Genomic DNA, 21,304 nt, shown 5'->3' with positions numbered 1-21,304 from the left:
TTAGACTGCTTTTCTTAAAGTCTCATCAACATCACATGAAGGAAATTCTGAACGTTTCTTTCTAAGATCGTTTTATCACTCCAACAACTGAAAGCTAACATTGCACAAACAACAAAGTGACAATAGTTTGTCACTGTTTCATAATATAAACCATTCTGCTCAGGGCTGATCAAGCTTATCTTTCAATTTGATTTCTCTAAAGAAAGCTCTGATTTTAACGCTTTACATTGTTTTTCCGGAACTAGTAAAATTATTAATATGTCGTAAGGCAACATGGTTGATTTTCTAGAAAAATCTCTACTTGGCAGACTGTTTGAATGGGACACATTGTAAGTTGAAACACTCTACACAGAATCTGAAGATTAATTTGTCGTATTTGCAAACATCAAACATGTGGATAGGGTTTAGGGTCAATTGCGTTACTGCAATATAATCAAAAATTGCCTTGTTTTTAAAATTCATTTTATACCTTAAATATATTGGAAGATTATTATTATTTTCAATCTTTTATTTTAACAGAAGGAGATGGATCAGAAGATGAATCAGATCATGCGGACGGTTCAGGTATATTTAAACATAGCATTTTAGCGATATTTTTGACCAGCTTGTAATAAGCATTTCTTTTTTTTTGTTTATTTTTTATATATATATTTCACAATTATTTTCTCGAAAATGTTTCAATTTTTTTTTTTATAACTTGCGCGTTTATCAAAAACTATATTGCAGTTAATTTGTTTTAATAAGGATTAAAACATTTATTAAAAATAATGAGTTTTTGTTATGTCGTTTGTCCTGGGGCTGTAAACAAAAAACGTTATGTACAATATTTTTCTTACTGCAATTTATTAAGATCCTAATGTACAAGTTTTATTAAAACTTCTATTTTTTTTTATTATTATTTAAAGAGCGTCTACATTAGAGTACTTTGGTTCCGGTCAGTGTTCCCTCGATACAGACAAATTTGAATTTTTAAATAATATTGATTATGATTAGCTTAGGTATACAACAGTTCATAATGAAGCAATGTTCTTGAGCGTAAGAGATGCATCTAAAAACAATATTGTTTGGTAGAAATAAGTTACAAATGAAAGTTTTAGGCCTTTTTATGGCGTTTATAGGAAAGCCTAAAGCACCTTCGAAAACAAATCTGTTGTGAACCCGTATTCCCTAACAGATTAAATTAATAAATTTGCTTGAACCTTTTAATTAAATTAAAAAAATTAAAGACATATTGATGTCAGTATTTGCATGGTCACCATAGTAAAATACTGTTGAAGAGACGTCTCAGCTCCCTCAGCACCCCTTATGTTGATCAGTAATCCCTAAGGGAAAAGTTTCAAATCAGCTGACGTCTAACTTAAATGAAACCTTTTTGCTACTGCCCACAAAATTACAGAAATCTCAAAAAAGCTACCTTGCACAATTTCACTACCGGTTGACTGGTATTTTTCTAATCTAATTTTTCGAAATTTAAGTTAGGCTATTCATTTTCATAAATATATTTGTGTTAGAAATTAAATTTCGTCTTTTCTTTGTTTTAGATAATATTGATGAAAAGATAGAACAGCAGTTGGTCAATTCTAAAAGTAGATTTTCCTCTGTAAGCATTGATCTCAGCCACACCCCAACATCTCTACGTTGTTCACCAAAGGATAATATCGCTTGCGTCGCAACCATCAATGGCGATTTAACCTTGTAGGATTTATTTTTGTCATTTTTATTGAAGTGCTGAAATATGTTATATCATTTTTTTTATTTTTCCTTTAACCTAGCAGTAATGTGAGAAATGAAAACATGATTGGATCTGCAATGAAGTAAAATATTTCAATGTTTTTTAATCCGTCAAAGCTATTGCCCGGTAATGGATTTTCTTTCTTTTTAAGAGATTGTTTATTAGATTGTTGTGTCATCTGGCTGTCACCTATCTTGGCACTATCACTAATAATCTGATGAACCAATCTATGAAAATAGCTGAAAATCCCATATCAGAATTAAAGAAAGCAAGCTTGCCAGATGACTGATAAATTTTTTTTTAATAAATTGTCAATCTTTTAAGGTCAGTATGTTATGCCTACATGATCTATGATATAATCCACTTTAAAATTTTTTGCCAAAAAGTAAATATAAAACACATTATCAGCTGTTTTTAAATAAATATGTTTAAGAAATTTAAAACCCAAATAAGAGGCGGGTGTTGGCGTAATTGTTATGAAGCGTGGGTTAGTAAGTGGGAGATTCCCAGTTCCATTCCGCGAGACCTTTTAATCTGTTAGAAAAAATGTTAATAGTAAAATATGTGCTTTCTCCGCCCGTTGAGGACATTTTATAGTTTAATCGTTCAGCTCACCTGAAAAAAATGGCGGCCACTTTTTTTAAGCACAAATTTAATGTGGTTGCGAGGAACTAACCAAGTTAAGACTAAATATTTTTATCTTTCATTCATACTAGGATTCGAATTTCTGCAAACATACTTTCTGGCGAATCCTTGCAAGAAAGTAAATAAATTAAATTTAATTATTTATTTAATTGTATCTATACTAAGTCTTATTTCAGTGTGAAGTTTGACCAGACAGGCATTGAGTGCATAGCACAGGTTGAGTGTTACAAGGAAGAGAGTTGTGTTGACATTGATTTCTCCAAGAGTGGGGATACTCTTTATACAATATGCGGCCAGTATGAAGTTGTAATGGTGGATGTAAATTCTCGCCAAATGCATAATTTTGGAAATCTCTGCAACGATGATGAGAAGTAAGTCCAGAAAGTTTTTTCCATTAAAATAAATACTTTAATACAATTTTTCAAAACACATAAATCTTAAAAAATAATTGTATAAATAAATATTTAAAATAAAAAAATAAAATCTTATATATTTATATTATAGAAAAATAAATCTTAGAAACAATCACACGACTTTCTCTTAAGCAGGGTGAAATTGAGACCCGTGTATCGCGCGTTTGTTGATCTGAACGAGTATTGTAATACATACCACGCAAATCTATTTATTAATGGTAACAGTAGAGTATACGGCCTCGCCATAACCTCCTTAGCATATACCCCTCCCAACCATACTCCTTCTGTAATAGCCATATCCAAACTAGACTCGCCTTAGATGATTATCGATGCATCGAGTCTCATTTCGAATGTTGATATCTACTGAACTGTTGCTATGGTTTCCCTGCATCATATGCTGCGTCTGGCATTACTGCAATCATTTCGATTCTAATAAGTTTTTTATAAGTAAGCGTAAAAGTTACACTGTATAAATGAAGCCAATGGGGCGTGTTATTCTAGGCTTCTGGGTAATATTAATGATCGTAGTTTTATTGGGTAGGTAGTATCCATCCTTCCTCTAACTTCTCTCCTTTCAGAAATTTTGCGTAGACATTCGTTATTTCTGACTTGAGAACTTATTGTATCGAACTTTTAAATTACTCAGTACTCTCCAAAAATATTTACTTGCGATCCCAAACTTTATCACTTTATACCTCCTTCAAAAATTGCATATTAATATTATATAATATTATAATAGCTGCAATTTTGCACTTTTGAGAAGGTAAACTAGTACTAATTGTACATATTTTCATAAAGTTACGAGTAGAAAGTAACTTTTTGTTTTGAAAATTTTATTATCGAAAAAAAACTGTTCGCAAGTGTAGGTCGATCCAAATGCGCTCACATGGTTGATTCTGATGTTCCTAAAATGTGTTTCTGTTCTTTATTACACTGTAAGTCAGTAAGTTCCATTTGGAGGTAATAAACAACATTTGTAAAATTGGAACGAATCTCGCGGTCCATAAAATTAGTCAAGGCTAGCCACATGCGGGCCGCGGGATTCCCCTGCTTTACATAATTGAACACCATATTCTTGCAACTGTTTTGCAATAGTTTGATAATATCAAATGAATAATTTATTCATGTTTTTGTTTTTTAAAATAAGGTGCTTCAATTTCTGAAGCTATTGGTGTCCGGTGTTTTTTTTTTTTGTGCGCCTCTGTATTTGTATCATCACTATGAACTTTTTATAATATTTTGGTTTTACGCGATTTTTTTTTAAACTAAATGTATAATACCCATTATAAAATACACTTTTATTTGAAACATTGTCCCGGGAAAATTTATTTTTGGATTGGTGGAAGGATAAATTTAGCCTTCTTTTAAAAGTAATATTATAACATTAAATGTTATGTATATACATCCTTTTTTTAATTTTAGGCGCGTCAAAATCTGTGTTCATTAGCGCCCGCAGCTTTTTTCTGGGAACTGTCGTCCTCTGAACAGTATTCTGTCCGTACGAACAACACTATCAATGGATTGTGAACTCTTAAGGAGCTCCTATGAAAAGAAAATTTTCTTATATCATATTAATAAGAATCAAATTGGTGGTCAAAATCCTGAAGTTAATGAAGTTCAGAGGCCAGAATATCAAAATGATACAGTTCATTTGTCCAGTTCTTGTGATTTTCTCGCAGTGATATCAACAATTTTCTTTACTGAATGTAGATCTGTCACTATTATTTTTAAAAATGTTTTCGCCTGAATTAATTATGCAAGATTTTGGAGGAGGTTTGATTAAAATTAAGAATGGCAGAAAGCGAGAAAGTTGTATGCGTTTATATATGTATTTTTTTTTTAATGTTTAATGTTGTAGCTCGAATTTGACAAATATCAAGTGCATTAACCACTGGTACTTTTGCACGGGTGACAATAAAGGACAAGTCAAGAGTGAGTTATTTTTACATGTTGAATAGTTAATAATTATTAATTAGGATATTTTTGTTGTGAGGTTAAGTGATCATAAAATTTTAGTATGGGACAGTAGACACATTAAACCTTTCAAGGAAACTGGCTTTTTGCGGCGTAGTTCAGACGAAGTAAACGATTACTTGTCGGATATGATCGTGAATAAAGATGGAAATCGCATAGCTACTGCTAGTGGTGCTGGAGTGGTCACAGTGTTTGATACCAGAAAATTGAACATAATTAACCAAGTAATTTAATACTTCCTTTATACAATATTACTTCATATATACATATTTATGCTCCTAAACAGTATATCAAAACTAATTGTTTCAGAATGGGGAGTCCAAATCCGATTTAACGTCACTAGCGTCTGTTTCTAATGATAGAGAACTTGTGGCAGGTTCCCTGAGAGGTGACTTAGTCTTCACAAGCTGGCAAGGTAGTCAACACAAATCACACATCTTCAATGCTCTCCACAATGTGGCCTGCAATAATATTAAAGCAGTAACAGAAAGACTTATCGTAACTAGTTGGGATGATAATTTTATCAGGTAAATGGTATGTGTATGTGAGAGTGTGCGTCCGTTAAAAATCACGTGCTTCTGTGGGTAAATAGAATGTCCTAGAAGTCAATAAGTAGAAGAAAGCTCAAAGTTGGTGTTCCATATTATTCTGTACTTCAATCAATCAATATTTATTTATTGTATTCAGCTACAGCTGGTTACAAGAGTAGTGTTTATATATGTATTACATAGAAAAATAGTAAAAATATTAACAATCGAGTATAATTCAGATATGAACTATAACATATTACAAATATTACTCCGTTATCTTATTTGAAAAACAAATTATTGTTGTTGTATTGTGGAGTATATAATAGTAATAATTACCAGTATCAGTCATTAATTACACATCATACCTCATCCATTTGTTCATTCACATGCTGGTCTCTTAAAGTGAGTATGCCAGAAAATATGTTATATATTTTATAGAAATCTTGTATATTTTGTCTGGATAAAATTATTCTTATTTTTTCACAGTTAGGACCGGTCAATGGGATGGAAAGTTGTTTATTATTTACATTGTATTTAGGGCACTGCAGTAGTAGATGCACTGCAGTAGTAGATGCACTACATCCTCTGGGATTTCCGATCACTGAAAATTACTACACTATTTTCCTTCATTGAAAATTTCATTATGTGTTTTCCGGCCAGCCTTATTTGAGCAAACAAGCGGATTACCCTGAAAGAGAGATCTTTTAATAAAAAATATGGTTGAGGGCCCTCATTCAACATGCCGCCACTATAAAACAGGCTGAAGCCAGACTGCGAGAGAAGTTGCAGGTCATTCACCCTTAAATGGGATTCTGCCACCTTGACAATTGATAAGATTTTGTTCTTTGTCAAAGACTCCAGACAGTCTATGAGGTCCAGACAGGTCTATGAGTTGGGAACAACCTGTGATATTAAAGAGCTCCGCGGCCTGAGTTACCCAATTATATTTTATTTCACAATTAGTAGCGTGGTTGTGAATTTCTAATAATTTCTTAAAACATATTTTTGGCAGTCTTGTTTTATCCATCATTTCCAAACGTGTCAACCAGAGTAGAGCTGCCTTCAGCACATCTCTTGCCATCGAATAATTTCCTGTTTCCAGCAAAAGCCGGCGTCGAGCGGATAACCCCTAACAGTCTTTTAAAATATGATGCCTGGACTCTATTTAAATTTTGAATGTAGCGCAGACTCCACACCGAGGCGCAGTACATAAGTACACTTCTCACTAAGGATTCATATATTCTAGAGTGAGCTTCCCATGATTGTATTTTACATTTGCACAAAAGTGATAATGTAGAATTTACGGCCATGTTATTATTCTGTACTTACGTTCGAGTTGAACTTTATCCTTTTTTTTATCACAACATAAAAGCGTCTTACTTTTTATTTGGTAGTTTTGGCCAGAAATTTATTTATTACATTCACTTTTTTTTTCATATTGTATTTTTTATTTTATTTGATTTATTTATTTATTTTTATTTTTTGAGGCACTTTTAGCGAACTTGACCATCTTGAGCATTCCTCTCAAGGACCCATCGTTCGTGTTCTGTAGAATCAGAATATGAAAACAATTATTGGAAAAATTGATTAACTATAACGCGAATTAACGGAGTCGCTTTCTTAGTGTTTTGAAATTTCTCGAAGATGGCTCCAACGGTTTTTATGAAACTTTGAATGCTAAGTGCTTTTGCAAATCTGTCTTAATTGGAACATTCTTTTTTTGGGAAATGTTATTTAATGGGGTTTCTGGGGATAATTGTAAGTTTTTAGGAACAAGATCCGAATTGAAGAAGACTGGGCTTGCTAGAGGCACACGATCTCTAGCACTTAAATTTTTAGCTATTAAACCTAATTAAATCTTTCAAAACTGGTAATTATTGTAGAGACGGAAGTCATATGAATGTTACACATCAGACTTCTAGTGAATTTTATATTGTTGCAGATTGTTCGGAGTATATCCTCATAAATTTCAAGGATTCGTTGGTCTGACGACCTTTCCCGCTGAATTTTTGGACATAGACTCCCATAAAAAGTGCCTCCTCTCAAGCGGTTTTGACAAGAAACTCTGGCTTTGGGATGTACAAGATTTAGAACGAAAAGCGAAAAAATCATCTACAAAACAAATTTTACTGAAAGAAAACAATTTTTTTTCTCATCTCTGATTATTAGTTTAATTTTGTTTTTCTAATTTAAGGCGTATCCGAGGTTAAAGGTGCCTAAAGCTTTTTTCAGTGCAATGTCGGTCTCCGAACAGTGTTTTCTCGTTATAGACAACTTTGTACATTGTACATTGAACTGTAAGAAGCTATTCTAGGAATAAAACATTTTATGGTTAGCAACTGGATTAGAATCCGGGAATCCAATATGTAACCACTTAGCTAATCTCTTTCCTAATTTAAATTTTTACAATTTTAGTTTCATACTCTGTATTATTTATTTTAAATTCTTTTTATAAATACTAAGAGGAAAACTTCTAGATTTTATAAAAAAAATTATCAGTGGCTGCATACACCTACTTATAAGTAAGTACAAGTAGGTGAAGGATCGAGCAGTGACAATTCAGTGTTAAATTTTTATAAATAAGTATATTTTGTTAATTGCTTCAAATAAAACAATATGGCGAATTCCTCCACGTACAATAACAAAAAGGCGATATATTTACCTCTTCACTGCAGGGCGTAAGCAGACAAAATTGTGAGTGCGGTATTTGCGTTCAGAAAATTTGTAACGATGAAATGATAAGTGAAATTATTATTTGTAAAAATCCAATTGACTTTTATATAAAGAGACAATAAATTTGAAAAAAAAAGGCAGAAAATAGGGACAATTAAATTAACATAATAAATGTTTCTTACATATCTATGTTTAACAATTATTAATCCTCATATTTTTACACCATTTCTAATGTTATTCCTTTCATATTGTACACTTTTTTAATATTTTAAAAACTCAATAAGTAGGTTCGTAATGATAAAACACGCTTAACTTCAAACAAACCTGATTTATTACACAGCACTGTAAATAACATCTAATTAACAATACGATTATTTACTGAACTAATTCACTAAAGTTCACTTAGTACATAAGTTCAAAATAAATACTGCTCCAAGACTTCCTCCTGGACTGCCGCCCTTTCACTTTTTATACTCTCGTAGGATGTTCTGGAATCCACTAGAAGCTTACAGTACAAGCTAGGCATGCCACATCGTAGAAGCTGAAGAAGCTCCTTGCACAACTTTTAATATGTTCTGAAGTGCTCTTGTTAATATGGAAACATAATTATTAAGTATCACACCTTCTGAATTCTGACCAAACAACAATAGATTCTTTGAACAGTAGTTAGGCGTATCACTTTGGTTTGGATCTTATTCTCAAGGGTTGAGTGTAGTGACGTCTAGATCCCTTTAACAAAGTTCTTTTATTATAATGATCACGTAAAAAAATTCAGTCACCTATCTTTTTAGTTCATATTTCTATAATTTAATTGAGTATAGTGCATGCTTTTGGGCTGGACTTGAATGTGATCTTATTCTAGGCTTAATATTTTGGCGAAGGAACCATCCATATTTATTGGGCGAAAGTAAAGTTTGAAGATTTGTCGAAGAAAATAATTTAAAGGAATTCATGGAATGTTTCGCTGCAAAAAAAAAATAAAAAAAAAAAATAGGAAGTTATTGCGATTCTCAAAAAACCAATAGTTCCATTTTTTTCGTTAGTCTGTGTGAATTTCTAGGAGTATTTGTTGTAAGATTTTTGCTCTGTTATGAAAACCGCTTACTTGATAAAGTTTCCATGACATTTGGCTTAATTTATTATATACTAGAAATTTTATAAATTTATAACTAAATACCGAGAATGTATCAAGATTCTACTGATATTGGAGTAGATTTATTTCAATTTTTATATAGAAGAGCATTTGTGCTAAACATTGATGAATCTTTGGCGAATGTATTCTATTCAGGTAATTCTAATTGTAATGTTATTAGAAATAATACTTTTAGTTTTCAGTTTTCCTTTTAATGTTAATTTATTGTGTTCATAATTTAGTGTATATATGCAAAGGTGGATATAATGCAATGGTGAATATAATGTGTTTGAAGACGTATGTAAATTAGTATAACTGTACAGATCTCGTTGATTTTATACTTTGTATCATGCGTGTTTATTGCATCCCTGACCGGTTTCGGACTTTTAACCATCATCAGAGGTAGATTAAACAAACAGTTTGGTGTTAAAATTTCCACTTCATTTATGTTTCCGTTTCGCTCTACACTGGCTTCCTCAAATCACATCTTCAAAATATATAGTTTATTTGGAATATTTAGTTATTATAACTTGAGGTGCTAATGACCGTAGTAGACGATGTGCCAAAAAAAGTTTATATTGGTTAATTATATACATAGAGATACATTCCATTAAAAAACAAACTAGCCGGATGCTTGATGATAAAACTTCAAAATATATCATGTAATAGTTGCAGGCCCCACCAAGAGGTCGTTCGTAAAAGATAAATACATGCTGGAACACGCAAAGAACATGAGTATACTATCAGATGTGTTGCACAAGCGAAGAAGTAAGGGCAAAATAATTGTATTATCCACTGTTCAGAAATAGGCAACTTTCTGGTGGAAAAGTTATGCATAAAAATAATGTTGAACTGCTACGTGAGATAATAAATTATATTTGTTAATTTCCACATACTCTGGTAAGAGAGAAGTTTGTTTTCTTAAGAATTACATGGGTATAAACCTATACCCATGTAACCCATGTAAGAACCCTTCAGTATGAAAAAATGATTTTTAGAAATTAAGACGCTTTGTTAATATGTGTAATTCTAAAACGGAAAATCAAAAAATACTGGTAACTTCCCAATGGATCCGCCTGAAAACTATTACACCTGGAGTACCGAATTTTTTATTTTCTTTATACATTCTCTTTCACAAAAGGAAAAGGAGTCTTGGGTATAATCAGTTTTCACCGGCAATAAACGTTTCAGGTTCCCTGTCCAAAAAAAAGTGGTTTGTTATAAAATACTGTATGTTTGTTTCAAGAACATTCTTGTTCAAAAATGAAAATCACACGGAGCTGAATCCTTTTATTTCCTTTGTGTACTCTCAGCAGAGATCTAAAAGTAACTTAGCGATGAAATTCTTTTAATCGAAAACACTTTACAGAGTGAATTTTTACATTTTTTTAAGGGCAAGATTAATATCATTTTTGTAGACGTAGAGTGATTAGATTTATTTCCAACGATTTTTTTTTTTTTTTTTTTTTTTTTAGAAAAATCTGAGTATGATAGATTAGTTGAAAATGATAATTTTACTGGCTCTTACGATTTTCATAATCAGACAATGAATATGCGACGTATTGCTAAAGAAATAAGTGAAAAAAGTAAGTTGGTTAAAAGCTACAATTATATTTGTTTAGTGACCCTATTATATGTATTATTTATATAGCTAAATAATGAAGTAATCGCCTATTTTTTTCAGGAAGGCTTAACGTCTTACTACCAATTAGGCTTTGTGGACGGGAGCGGAAGCACATACTTTACTACTAACATTTTTCCTAACAAATAAAAAGTAGCTATACGTGGTATTCGAACTCGGGATCTCCCACTTACAAAGTCCTTCATATCCACTAGATCATCTCCCGTTCCTAAAATTATATAAAGATTATCTAAGTTAATGTTACTGTGAACGTTAAGATAACTAAGGAAGAGATTAGCTAAACGGTTACCGCACTGGATTCCCAAGCTAATATTTCGCATTAAATCCTCCTGCCAGCCGTTAGATTTTATTTTCACAAGAGCTTATACAGCTCACTTTTCTGAGATGGGCACTGTTATCCGTAACGAGAGAACAGTTGGAGGCCTTTAAAAAGTCAGCTTCCCTGAGTTCCTTGCGCAGTAGCCGTGCATGGTTACCTCACCGTTAACGGATCATAGCAACAACCCCCTCTTTCAGTGATATTGCAAAACAATTGTTGAATGATTTCAGCGCGTTATTGTATATTTTGTACAGAGAACGTAAGTAAAGGGAGTGACCTGAGCCTGTAGTAGTTACTTCATAAAGGAGGCGGAATAGTTAATTATTCTGAAGGGTGCTTTAACTTAACACAGCAGTTAACCGAGAGCACGATCCAGTTTTGTCGCAAAAAGTTTTAGAATAAACGTAGTCGGCGTTACATAGGTGGGTAAATAGTATATGCGGTTTAAAGAAAATCAATCGAACTATTTTTCGTGAAAATGACGTATGACTAAAAAATCGCTCTTCCAGTTGGCAAATTTTGACCTAAACATAGTGTTAGAAAGTATTTTAGAATACAAAAAATTAAAACATACTTTCATGCATATGTAACGAAATTGCGAAGTTGAATAAAGTGAAAGTATTGATAGCTGAAAAGCTGGAGCTCAGGGACAACTTTTAATACTTCGAAATAAAACCCAAGAGTCAGAAACCTAACAGCTTCGGAAGTCGATGAAAATCACGAAGAAAATGTCTTTTCCCCGCGCAGTAGCCGTAAAAGTTTACATCCAAAAGTTTACAAAAAGTATAAAAGTCATAATGTTTAAAAGGGAATTTAACAAAGTTAAATTTATGGAAGTATTCAACTAAAAATACGGCATACAAAGTGTTTTTAGGAGTAATTCTTGAGAGATTAAAAGTATGGATAAAAAAAGAATGAACTTTTGAAGGTGTCAAGGGGGTTTCCATAGGGATATTGTAACATACAAGTTCCTTCGTCTTAAAAAATTCAAATTTGCTGATAAGTAGAATACACATTTATTGTTGGAAGACTTTAAGAAGCCTCTGACAGCATCGATACAAATGTTACATTTATATAATGTAAATAAAAATTTATAAATATGATTTAAAATTTATGTAGAGCTTCGCTTAATCTACGATTTGGAGTGACCAGGGACTGACTGATTTGTTCTTAATTGGCTTAAAGCAAGGATGTGTCTTTTCTACAAAAATATTTATCCACGATCTACAAGAGAATCTAGAAGAGGGAGTATCAATAAATGAAATGAAAGTCAATATCTTTTTGTATTACGCAGATGATACGTTATTAAGCCCCGGACCCGATTACCCTTAAATTTGATAAAGAAAAATTCTATATTAATTCTAAGATTTTAACTCAGAGGAGGAGGAGACATTAATAACAACCTTGCAGGAAGGATTGAACTTTTAATTATTCTCTGTACAATTAAAGATATCTACATTTGTTGCACACCATGTGTTGAAAGAATTTAGAATAAGATCGTTAGATAACTCTTGTTATCTAAAAACGCCATAGTTTGTTTGGCGGAGAAAATTGGCCAACCTTCTTTAAGACATAATTGGATAATGTTGGATGATGAGTTCAAGCCAAAAAATTAATCATGAAGCTTGAAATATATAGTGTATTTTATTTCTGTACACCGTTTACAAATATAAAAGACAAGTCGATACAAAAATAATAACACAAACATCAGTAATTCTTTCTGCGATATGAACTTTAGCCAAATAGTAAACATTTTATAAATACAAAGTCAGTATAGTTTAAACTAATTTTCTTTTTAGATATGTTCTAAGAATTTATTGAGATTGTAGAACCCACTCTTTAATAAAAACTTTCTAATTGAAAAGAATTTCTAAGCTGTTTACTGCTGAATTTAAATTGTATATTTTACTAGATATTTCTCGATATGTTAATATTATCCTTACTCCTAATATTGAAGTTCCTCTGCTTTTCCTCCTCCTAACTGGCGCTACAAATCGCTTGCACGAATCTTGGCCTCCTCTATCAAAGATCGCCAGTTGTCCCGGAACAATGCCGCCACCATCCAGTTTCGGACACCAAGGAGAGTTCTCGCATCCTTAGAAACACCATCACTCCATCGCGGTCTCAGTCTACCCACTCGACGAGTGCTATTTATATTTTCTTTAATTATCTTATATGGTATTTCCTCAGCATTATTCATTTTGCCTATGTGTTGTGCCCAACGAAGGCGTCCAAGGTTTATCAAACTCACTACGTTGACGCCCCTGTACAAACTCCTTAGTTCCCCGTTACTCCTACGTCGCCGTGTTTCGCCACTGCTTGCTTCTAGTTTCTATTTGTTTTTTATTTTTTGGATGCACTATATTTCTGAAAATAGAGGCTTGATGGACTCGGCAATTCGACATTATTGTATTACTTCCTCTAACTCGTACTTACACTGCACTTACGTACTGCTTAGCTTAATAAGATAAAATAAAAGTCTAAAGTTTACAGAAAAAAATGGTTACAATTTGAATTAATAAGTAAAAAGTCGTGTGACTTCATTGCCCACATTTTAATATATAAGACTAATTTATGTTTTATTGTTTCTTCTAGCTCACGCTACAGGATGGATTTTCTTAGAAGCCATCCTGCGTCCTGTTGCTTTCTTGAAGGATGCCAGTCTGCTGTCGATTAGCCTGTTCATCCAGCAGCACAGGATGTTTAGAAGTAAGTAAAATTGATTTCGATTAACTGGCTACTCTAAATGAGCATTTGGGCAATTTCTTTTCTTTTTATTTAAGGCGCGTCAACTTCTGAGGTTAAAATTGAGGCTATTAATACAAAAAAGTGGTATTTTAATGAAGGAAATTATTTTTTTTTAAAGTGGATCCTTTTTATTTATTTATTTGTTTGTTTTGAGTTCAGAGAGAGTTAATGAATAATGCGGCAGTTTCCAGTAAAAACATGGTCAGTTAGCAACTACCAAAAATCAAAATTTTAAAAGAATACTTAATGAAACAATCTGGTGTGCACACTCACACGACTTTCTCTCACTGGTATTCTCAAAGTTCTAACTTATTAATATCTTTAACAAAAACTTACAGTTTAAAATGTTAAGTATAAGGGTTGATTAAACGCCAAAAGGTACAGAAATCAGCAAGTACCCAATATTTCATGAATACTTCATTGATATCATTTAAGGATTTTACAGCATTAACTTTTCATTAATATTTTTTTGAATTGATTAGATGTCACAGACTCTTATGCTGGCCTGGCCAGTTCAATCATAATAATTTTTTTGTTATAATAATGATAAAATGTACATTGTATCTTCATATATAGGCACTTTATTTTAACTCTACTGCAAATTATTCTTTTGATTGATCTTTATTATGCTCTTTTTTCTGTGTAATCACATATACAAGCACGTTAAAGTAGAAAAAGACAAAGGTAGATTTGCTTACTGTTGAAATTTGAATCACCGAGTTAAAACAAAATTTGGATCTTCAATTCGTCTTACACAAGTATTCGAGAGCACAAATTACACACAGTTAATAACAAATCAATTATTCAACAATAATTATTCATTCTCAATTGAGATGTAATGCAGTCCCTTTATTTTACTTTTAGTAAAATACTTTATTAATTAGCTGTCCTAAAAAGATGTATATCTTTATCTGCTTTATATTGCATATATACATTGTGAGAAGAGCACCTAGATTAAGAATGTAGTTGAAGAAAACTAAATTATTTACTATAAAGCCAGATTAATTATTACCTATTATTATGATCGCTTGACCACTACATAAAGTAGTGGTCAAGTAATCATTCAATTTAATGGAAGAATGAACATAAACCGACGATTTCATTTAAAAAATAAAATAAAATAAATTAAAAAAACAAAATCATTGTTGTTGGTGTAAGCATTTTTTTAAAAAAGTTTATGAATTTTTTAGCTCATAATGTTTTTGAATTTTTATAACATTTTTTTTAACTGTGATTAATATTATGATTATTATAGATTATTACATATTACAGTCAATCTAAGTTGAAGCGTTACAGAAATATTAGTAATAATAGTTTTAGAGAGGGACTTATTTGCGTAGGGCAAACTCCCCTCCTTAAGAGGAACAGCGACGAGACTTCTAAAATGAAAATCTTTACCAAATTTCGATTCGAATGCACTTGATTCAAGAAAATCGGTTCATGCGTTTATAATTTGAAACGATTGTCATACTTCCCCTTAATAGGTGTAAGAGCAGAACGTCGCTTTAATGTTACGTAGGGAAGCCCTACCCTTTCATCCTGCCAAATTTTATCCAGATTGAGCTGGGATTTTCAGAGTTATTAGTAATTTATAATCATGAAAATCTCAAAAAACTACCTCAAAAAAAGCTTTCGATTTTTTCAAAAAGCTTGTTACTATAGGTCCTAAGTGGTTCCAAGTGAGAATATTAAATTTGGACTTTTAATATTTTCCATTTTTGAGTTATTATGACAGAAAATAATGATAAAGTCAGATGCCAACAACGTCAGATGTTGACGTTCCTTAAACGAGAAAAAGAGATTTGATTTTTCTCAAATAAATGTTTGCTGATTCACATGAACTAAGAAGAATTGAACGTTTTATTAACGCACTGGTTCTGGGTAATCATGCTTACATTTGACATCAATGCCATAGATTTTCCATTAATTAATGAATTCCTAAAAATCGTTAATTCCTAAAAATGAAAATTAGATACAATTGCAATCTCTCTACTTAATAGGAGTAAGAGCAGAATGAGACTTTAATGTTACATAGGGAAGCCCCTTCTTCCTGCCAAATTTTATCAAAACTGAGCCAAGATTTATACAGATATTGTTAATAACTGGCGGAACTAATTTCTTTCCTATAGATTGTATTAAATTATTTAATTCAAAAAATCTACACAAAATTTCGAATTGAATGGTAATTGATTCATGTAAATCGGTTCACACGTCGGTTCGAACGATTGCAGTAATTCTTCTTAGTAGGTGTAAGAACATGTGATAATGCCACATAGAGAAGCTTTATCTATCCCTACGAGCTAGATTTTATTAAAATCGGTTTAAGATTAATAGAATTATTAGCATTAATTGTTTTACAGGGAGTCTTACTCGCATGGAGGCGAACTCCCCGCCTAAAGATGCACATGGTTGAGACCTCTAAAATGAAAGTCTACTTAAAATTTGAATAAAATGATGCTTCTTTCACGAAAATCTGTTGACGCTATGATAATTTGAAATGAATGCAACACTTCCCCCTATTAGGAGTAAGAGCAGAACGTCGCTTTGTTACGTAGGGGACCCCTAACCCTTTCTTCCTGCCAAATTTCATTACAATCGGACTAAGATTTCCATAGTTATTAGTAATAATGATGATCAACAACATTATTATAATGTTGATCATGGAAGGTGTGAATTGCTGGAAGCAGCTAAAAATAGTTCTACTCATTCAGTTTACCCCTTTTTAAACTTTTCACTGGCTAACCATTATCAGTGTACACAAACATTTCAAGATTGCAAATTAATTATAAAAGTAAGATCAGATATGCTCAACTTGACACATAAACCGTGGTTAAACGATAGCACGCTCAGCTGAGGACCTTCATCATTTCATGGCGGAGTGCCCTACTTTGGCGGAGTTCAGAATGCGTTTTTTTGGTTCCGCATACTTAACTTCCGTTAAATGTTTAGAACTATTAAACGGTTGCAACTGGGTTGCACTTAGTAAATTTGTGCATCACGCTTATGGCTATAGAAATTTAAAAAAATAAAATAATAAAATAAAAAATAAGAAAAATAAATAAATAAAACTGTATTTTGAGAAATGAATAATTTAATTGCAACTCTCTCTCCAATCGCAATATAATATATTTACAATACAATAAACTAAAATCCATTTATCATATAATTTAAATTTAGTATAAAAAATATTATTGTTCAATTTGTAATAAGAACTTTGGTTAAAATATTTTGTCTATTGTACTGTTATTGTACGGAGCTCGCCTGACGGTCTTTGACCAAGGCATTCACGTTTTTTAGATTTTTTAAAGTATTTTTTTCTGTTGTACAATAAAAGTTTAAATAAATAAAAATAATAGTAATAATAATTTTGAAGAGGGCCTTACATACATGGGGCTAACTCCTCTTCTATTCGATGTACAACGTCGAGACCCCCGAAAGGCACATCTACATAAAATTCCGAATCGAATGACACCTCATTCATGAAAATCGGTTAACGCGTTTGTTTACGGTGTTTACAAAAAAGGTAACAACAAGAACAAGAACATTTTCTGAAAATGCCGTTTTTGCCCATTTTCAACAACGTATTTTTCGAAATCTATTTAATGTACGTTATTGCAAAAAAATTACAGTTATAAAGGAGGATTTGCCATATATTTTAAAGAAAATTTGGGAATTATATCTTTTATAGAAAAAAATTGTCAATGTTGGGTGTTTTTCAACGTTACGCTTTTAAGTATTTATTATTTATTTGTAAGTATTTAAACATTGTTTCTTTCTGGAAATAAATATTCATAATGAATTACTGATAGATATGTTGGAATAAGGAGGAGAAAAATGTATGACTTCCGGCCATTGTTTCAAGGTACGCCTCTTTTGCTGTTTTGGTAATAAGTTAGTATGAGTCGCGGAAAAACAACCTTTCTGTGCTTTACTGCCGAATTTGCTCAAACGAAAGTAAAGGGACAAAATTTCTTTCGCGTAACGTAAAATATCCGGAGTGAACACATCTGTAAATTGTAATATCCTTTTAAAATGATCAGTTTACCATGTAAAACTTAACAAAACATAATGAATTCTGGTTTTCGAAGTGAGATAATTTTTAGGCAGACTAATGTGACTACGAAGAGACATAATGAAATTACTTCACAAATTTATGCTAGACAACAAGAAAATAATTAGCTAAAAGGGGGGCACCAAAATTTACTTTGTTCAGGGTGTAAACCAAAACCGAGTCTTCATTTTTGTCGTCTTGGAAGTCGTAATGAATTGTCCCAAAGACATAATGGAACTGGTCTAATAAAAATCAGTCAAATTAAAACTGTCCGGTAGGACAGTTGTATAAGGGGTTAATGGTTAATTAGTTAATGGTTTTAACAATCAATAATGAAACTGCAGATAATAGTCGCTAGAAGGGAAGGGATTAGCTGAGTGGTTAGCGTATGGTATTCGAATCCAGCCAGCAGGACTTTAGATTTTCTCTTACTTGGAGGTTCTTACAGCTCATTGTCCAGTGATGTGTTTTCTGTAAGGAGAGAACATTGTCAACAAAAGCTCCAGGTGCCAATAATCTCAGATGACGCACCTTAAATTAAATATACATTCAACAGCAAAAAAAACGGACACTTAATATTTTTTATATTAAAAGCTGATTATCAGTGATGTGTTTGTTTTTGTGGGTAATCTGGTTATTACAGAGAAGGAAGGGTCTAAGTCCATTGAACTAATCCCTTCTGGATCAGTAGGGCATGAGATAAGACTCAGATGTGGCTTATTTGTCTTGAGGCTGCTTTACCTGACGGAACTCTTCTAAACTGTAAGCAGGTTTTCGCTCCTTTAAAGATCTTTAATTTATTAACCGCGCCTTTCTGTCATTAATAGACGTGATTTTTTTTTATTTTGGTCCAGAATAATGGTTCTTTCGAATGTAGACGTAGCCTGAGCTGATGCCTTGGCAAGAGAAGACCGGAGCGTCCGATCTATCGCAGAAACGCTTGGAGTAGCGAAGTCCGCCATTAATGACGCATTCGGCGTTTCCAGGAGACTGGCAGTTATGAACGGAGGGCTGGCAGTGGCCGACCAAGGGCCACAATTGAAGTTGACGATCGATTTATCACGCTCTCAGTATTGAGAGACCGCCATTTAACTGCTCCTGAGGTTCGGGACAGGCTTCAAGTGGCGCGAAATACGCGTGTTAGCTCGGACTCAGTATGGCGGAGACTGAGGGAGCGTGGACTTGAAGCAAGGCGCTCCGCGACAGGGCTCCAACTCCTGGAAAGGCATCGTAGAGAAAGGCGATTATTTGCCAACCAGCATTTTCATTGGACTGTAGTGCAATGGGGAACAGTTTTATTCACAGATGAGTCTCGCTTTGGTCTATACCACTCAGACGATCGAGACAGAGTGTGGAGACGATCATGGGAGCGATTTGTTCAAGGTACTCTTCGCGAGTCACGACCTTTCGAAAGGAGATCAGTTATGGTTTAGGGTGGAATCAATTTCCACGCCCGTACTGAACCGATTTTCATTGATAATGGGGGCTCTGACTGCTCGGAGGTACATTGAGGAAGTGCTCCTACGGGCTGTGATCCCATTGGCTCCATTTATTGGTGACCAATTCATTTTGATGCAGGATAATGCTCGCCCTCATACCGCCAGAATTGTTACCGAATACTTGGAGCAAGTGGGAATCACAGTTCTAGACTGGCCTACACGAACTCCCGATATGAATCCCATAGACCATTTATGGGATAATTTAGGAAGGCGTGTTAGACATCGTCATCCTCCTCCTAGTGACTTAAATCAGCTCCGAATTGCTCTTCGGAGTACAAGGGATGCTCTGCCGGTGGAATACGTCCAAAATTTAATTTCTTCTCTGCCTGACAGGATTAGGGCCCTTCGCCATAGAGGAGGGAGAAATACCCGCTATTAGAAGAACATTCCTTGTCAGAAAACCTGATAAAAATGAAGAATAAAGTTTTAAAAAAAATGTGTTAATTTCTTATTTTTTCTTTATTTTATAATTTTGTGTTAATAATTAATAAAAATTAGTCATTTGTGGCAGATTTTGTGTAAATAACTTATAAATAAACCAATTCTTACCATAAATTAAAAAGATTAACGTATTTAACAAAATTATGAGACAAAATCTGAGTGTCCGGTTTTTTTTGCTGTTGAGTGTATGTATTAATAAATAGTATCTATTGGTGTCATTAGTGTTCTGACAGTTCTAAATAAGAGATATAACTCAGTAAGTTTAAAATGAAATAAAGGGTTTAATTTGGCTACAACTGTAACATCGTCAATTACTTATTTACGCAATTAAGTAATGGCTGCTTTTACTTAATGTCATATCTCGCTCATGATTAAAAGTGTCTCTTAAAGAATTTTGTTTAGTAACTGTCACATCATTTCACAGTTAAAAAAAAAAAATTATTTCTGGATCTGATTTCAGGATTAACTTCAGTAGTTATAGACATCTTTACAACATCAAGATGTGTCCAGAGAAAGAAACATGAGATAATGGTTGGTAAGCATTTTTTATTTTACGATTTAAGGCTTATCATCTACGATTATTGGCGCCCGGAGCTTTTTTTAGTGCGCTGCCGGCTTTCGGACCGGGAAGTGAGCTGAAAGCAGCGCCTAGGAAGAGAAATTCTAAGGGCCAGCACTATTTGCTCAAAGCTTCTTTAAAACCGGCTTCAAATATCCAGATGGAGTCAACGGTAATTGACATGAAACAAGTGGGGTCGAAGAATACTTCAGAGATAACTTTCACAAATTGAAAACTGAAAATGAGCTACTTGAAGATGTGTAATAATCATAGATTAAATATAATCCCAATTAAATGAATTTAGTCGAAAAAAGAAATTTTAAAAATAAAATGATAGTCCTGAATACATCAATGATAATAAAATCAATTTATTTTTTTCTTGCAGTAAGTATTTTAGATGATATTATAACAAGGATTGTAGAGCTAAATGTCACCCGGCGAATGCGAGCATCGTATGCTAGAATGAAGAAGCGTGCTCGAACTTGTGAACGAAAAGTGAAATTACGTACTCATTGTAAGTTCTCGCAGAAATACTATTAATAGGGATATAAGAGGGCAAAAATTAGCTCTTTCTGTGACTAATTTAGACTATCTGCTAATTTTTTTTTTTTCCTTTTTTTTGGCAGTGGCTTTCGCCATACAGCCAGCATCGTCTATGTATACAGCCTGCATCGACTAGGTGCTTATCACTAGAATATCACTCACTCTCCATTCTTACTTATAAATACATTCGCTTCACACATTCATCCCTCTACTGTGTACAACTATTTACATAAACTGCAGCTAATGGATGGATCAGTACTCTGTGCTCCTACCATCCTTATAGCTTAACCGAAGTTAAAATCACGTAATCCTTCTGTAATCATTTTCTTGCATTCATTCTATAACTTTTAAATACATTCATATTTCATTGCTAGCATATTACAAGTTATAATGATTTATACAA

General features: G+C 32.9%; 2 protein-coding genes across 7 annotated transcripts in view; both read left to right on the top strand.

The window, feature by feature from the left end:
* LOC141457460 (uncharacterized) overlaps window positions 1-21,304 on the top strand; it is a 94,800-nt gene that overhangs the window by 1,996 nt on the left and 71,500 nt on the right. For 3 of the 6 annotated variants that reach the window (XM_074134476.1, XM_074134479.1, XM_074134481.1), the window contains 9 exons: window positions 520-564; window positions 1,542-1,695; window positions 2,554-2,748; window positions 4,649-4,722; window positions 4,807-4,988; window positions 5,074-5,179; window positions 13,656-13,769; window positions 20,260-20,334; window positions 20,744-20,872. In XM_074134476.1, the coding sequence (XP_073990577.1) occupies window positions 520-564; window positions 1,542-1,695; window positions 2,554-2,748; window positions 4,649-4,722; window positions 4,807-4,988; window positions 5,074-5,179; window positions 13,656-13,769; window positions 20,260-20,334; window positions 20,744-20,872 (1,074 nt within the window). Of the gene's footprint in view, window positions 1-519; window positions 565-1,541; window positions 2,057-2,553; window positions 2,749-4,648; window positions 4,723-4,806; window positions 4,989-5,073; window positions 5,180-13,655; window positions 13,770-20,259; window positions 20,335-20,743; window positions 20,873-21,304 lie in introns of all 6 variants that reach the window. The other 3 variants (XM_074134480.1, XM_074134477.1, XM_074134478.1) reach the window with 3 other exon arrangements.
* Window positions 7,453-11,292, top strand: LOC141457464 (uncharacterized). The gene is made up of 3 exons (XM_074134486.1): window positions 7,453-9,255; window positions 9,769-9,867; window positions 10,575-11,292. The coding sequence occupies exons 1-3, from the start codon at window positions 9,150-9,152 to the stop codon at window positions 10,748-10,750; spliced, it is 381 nt and encodes a 126-aa protein (XP_073990587.1). The 5' UTR covers window positions 7,453-9,149; the 3' UTR covers window positions 10,751-11,292.

The sequence above is a fragment of the Rhodnius prolixus genome, unplaced genomic scaffold (genome assembly GCF_049639745.1).
Source record: "Rhodnius prolixus isolate KJV_2025 unplaced genomic scaffold, Rpr scaffold_16, whole genome shotgun sequence".
Classification (NCBI taxonomy): Eukaryota; Metazoa; Arthropoda; class Insecta; order Hemiptera; family Reduviidae; genus Rhodnius; species Rhodnius prolixus.
The sequence above is the reverse complement of the archived record's forward strand: the minus strand, read 5'-3'. Positions and strand labels throughout refer to the sequence as shown.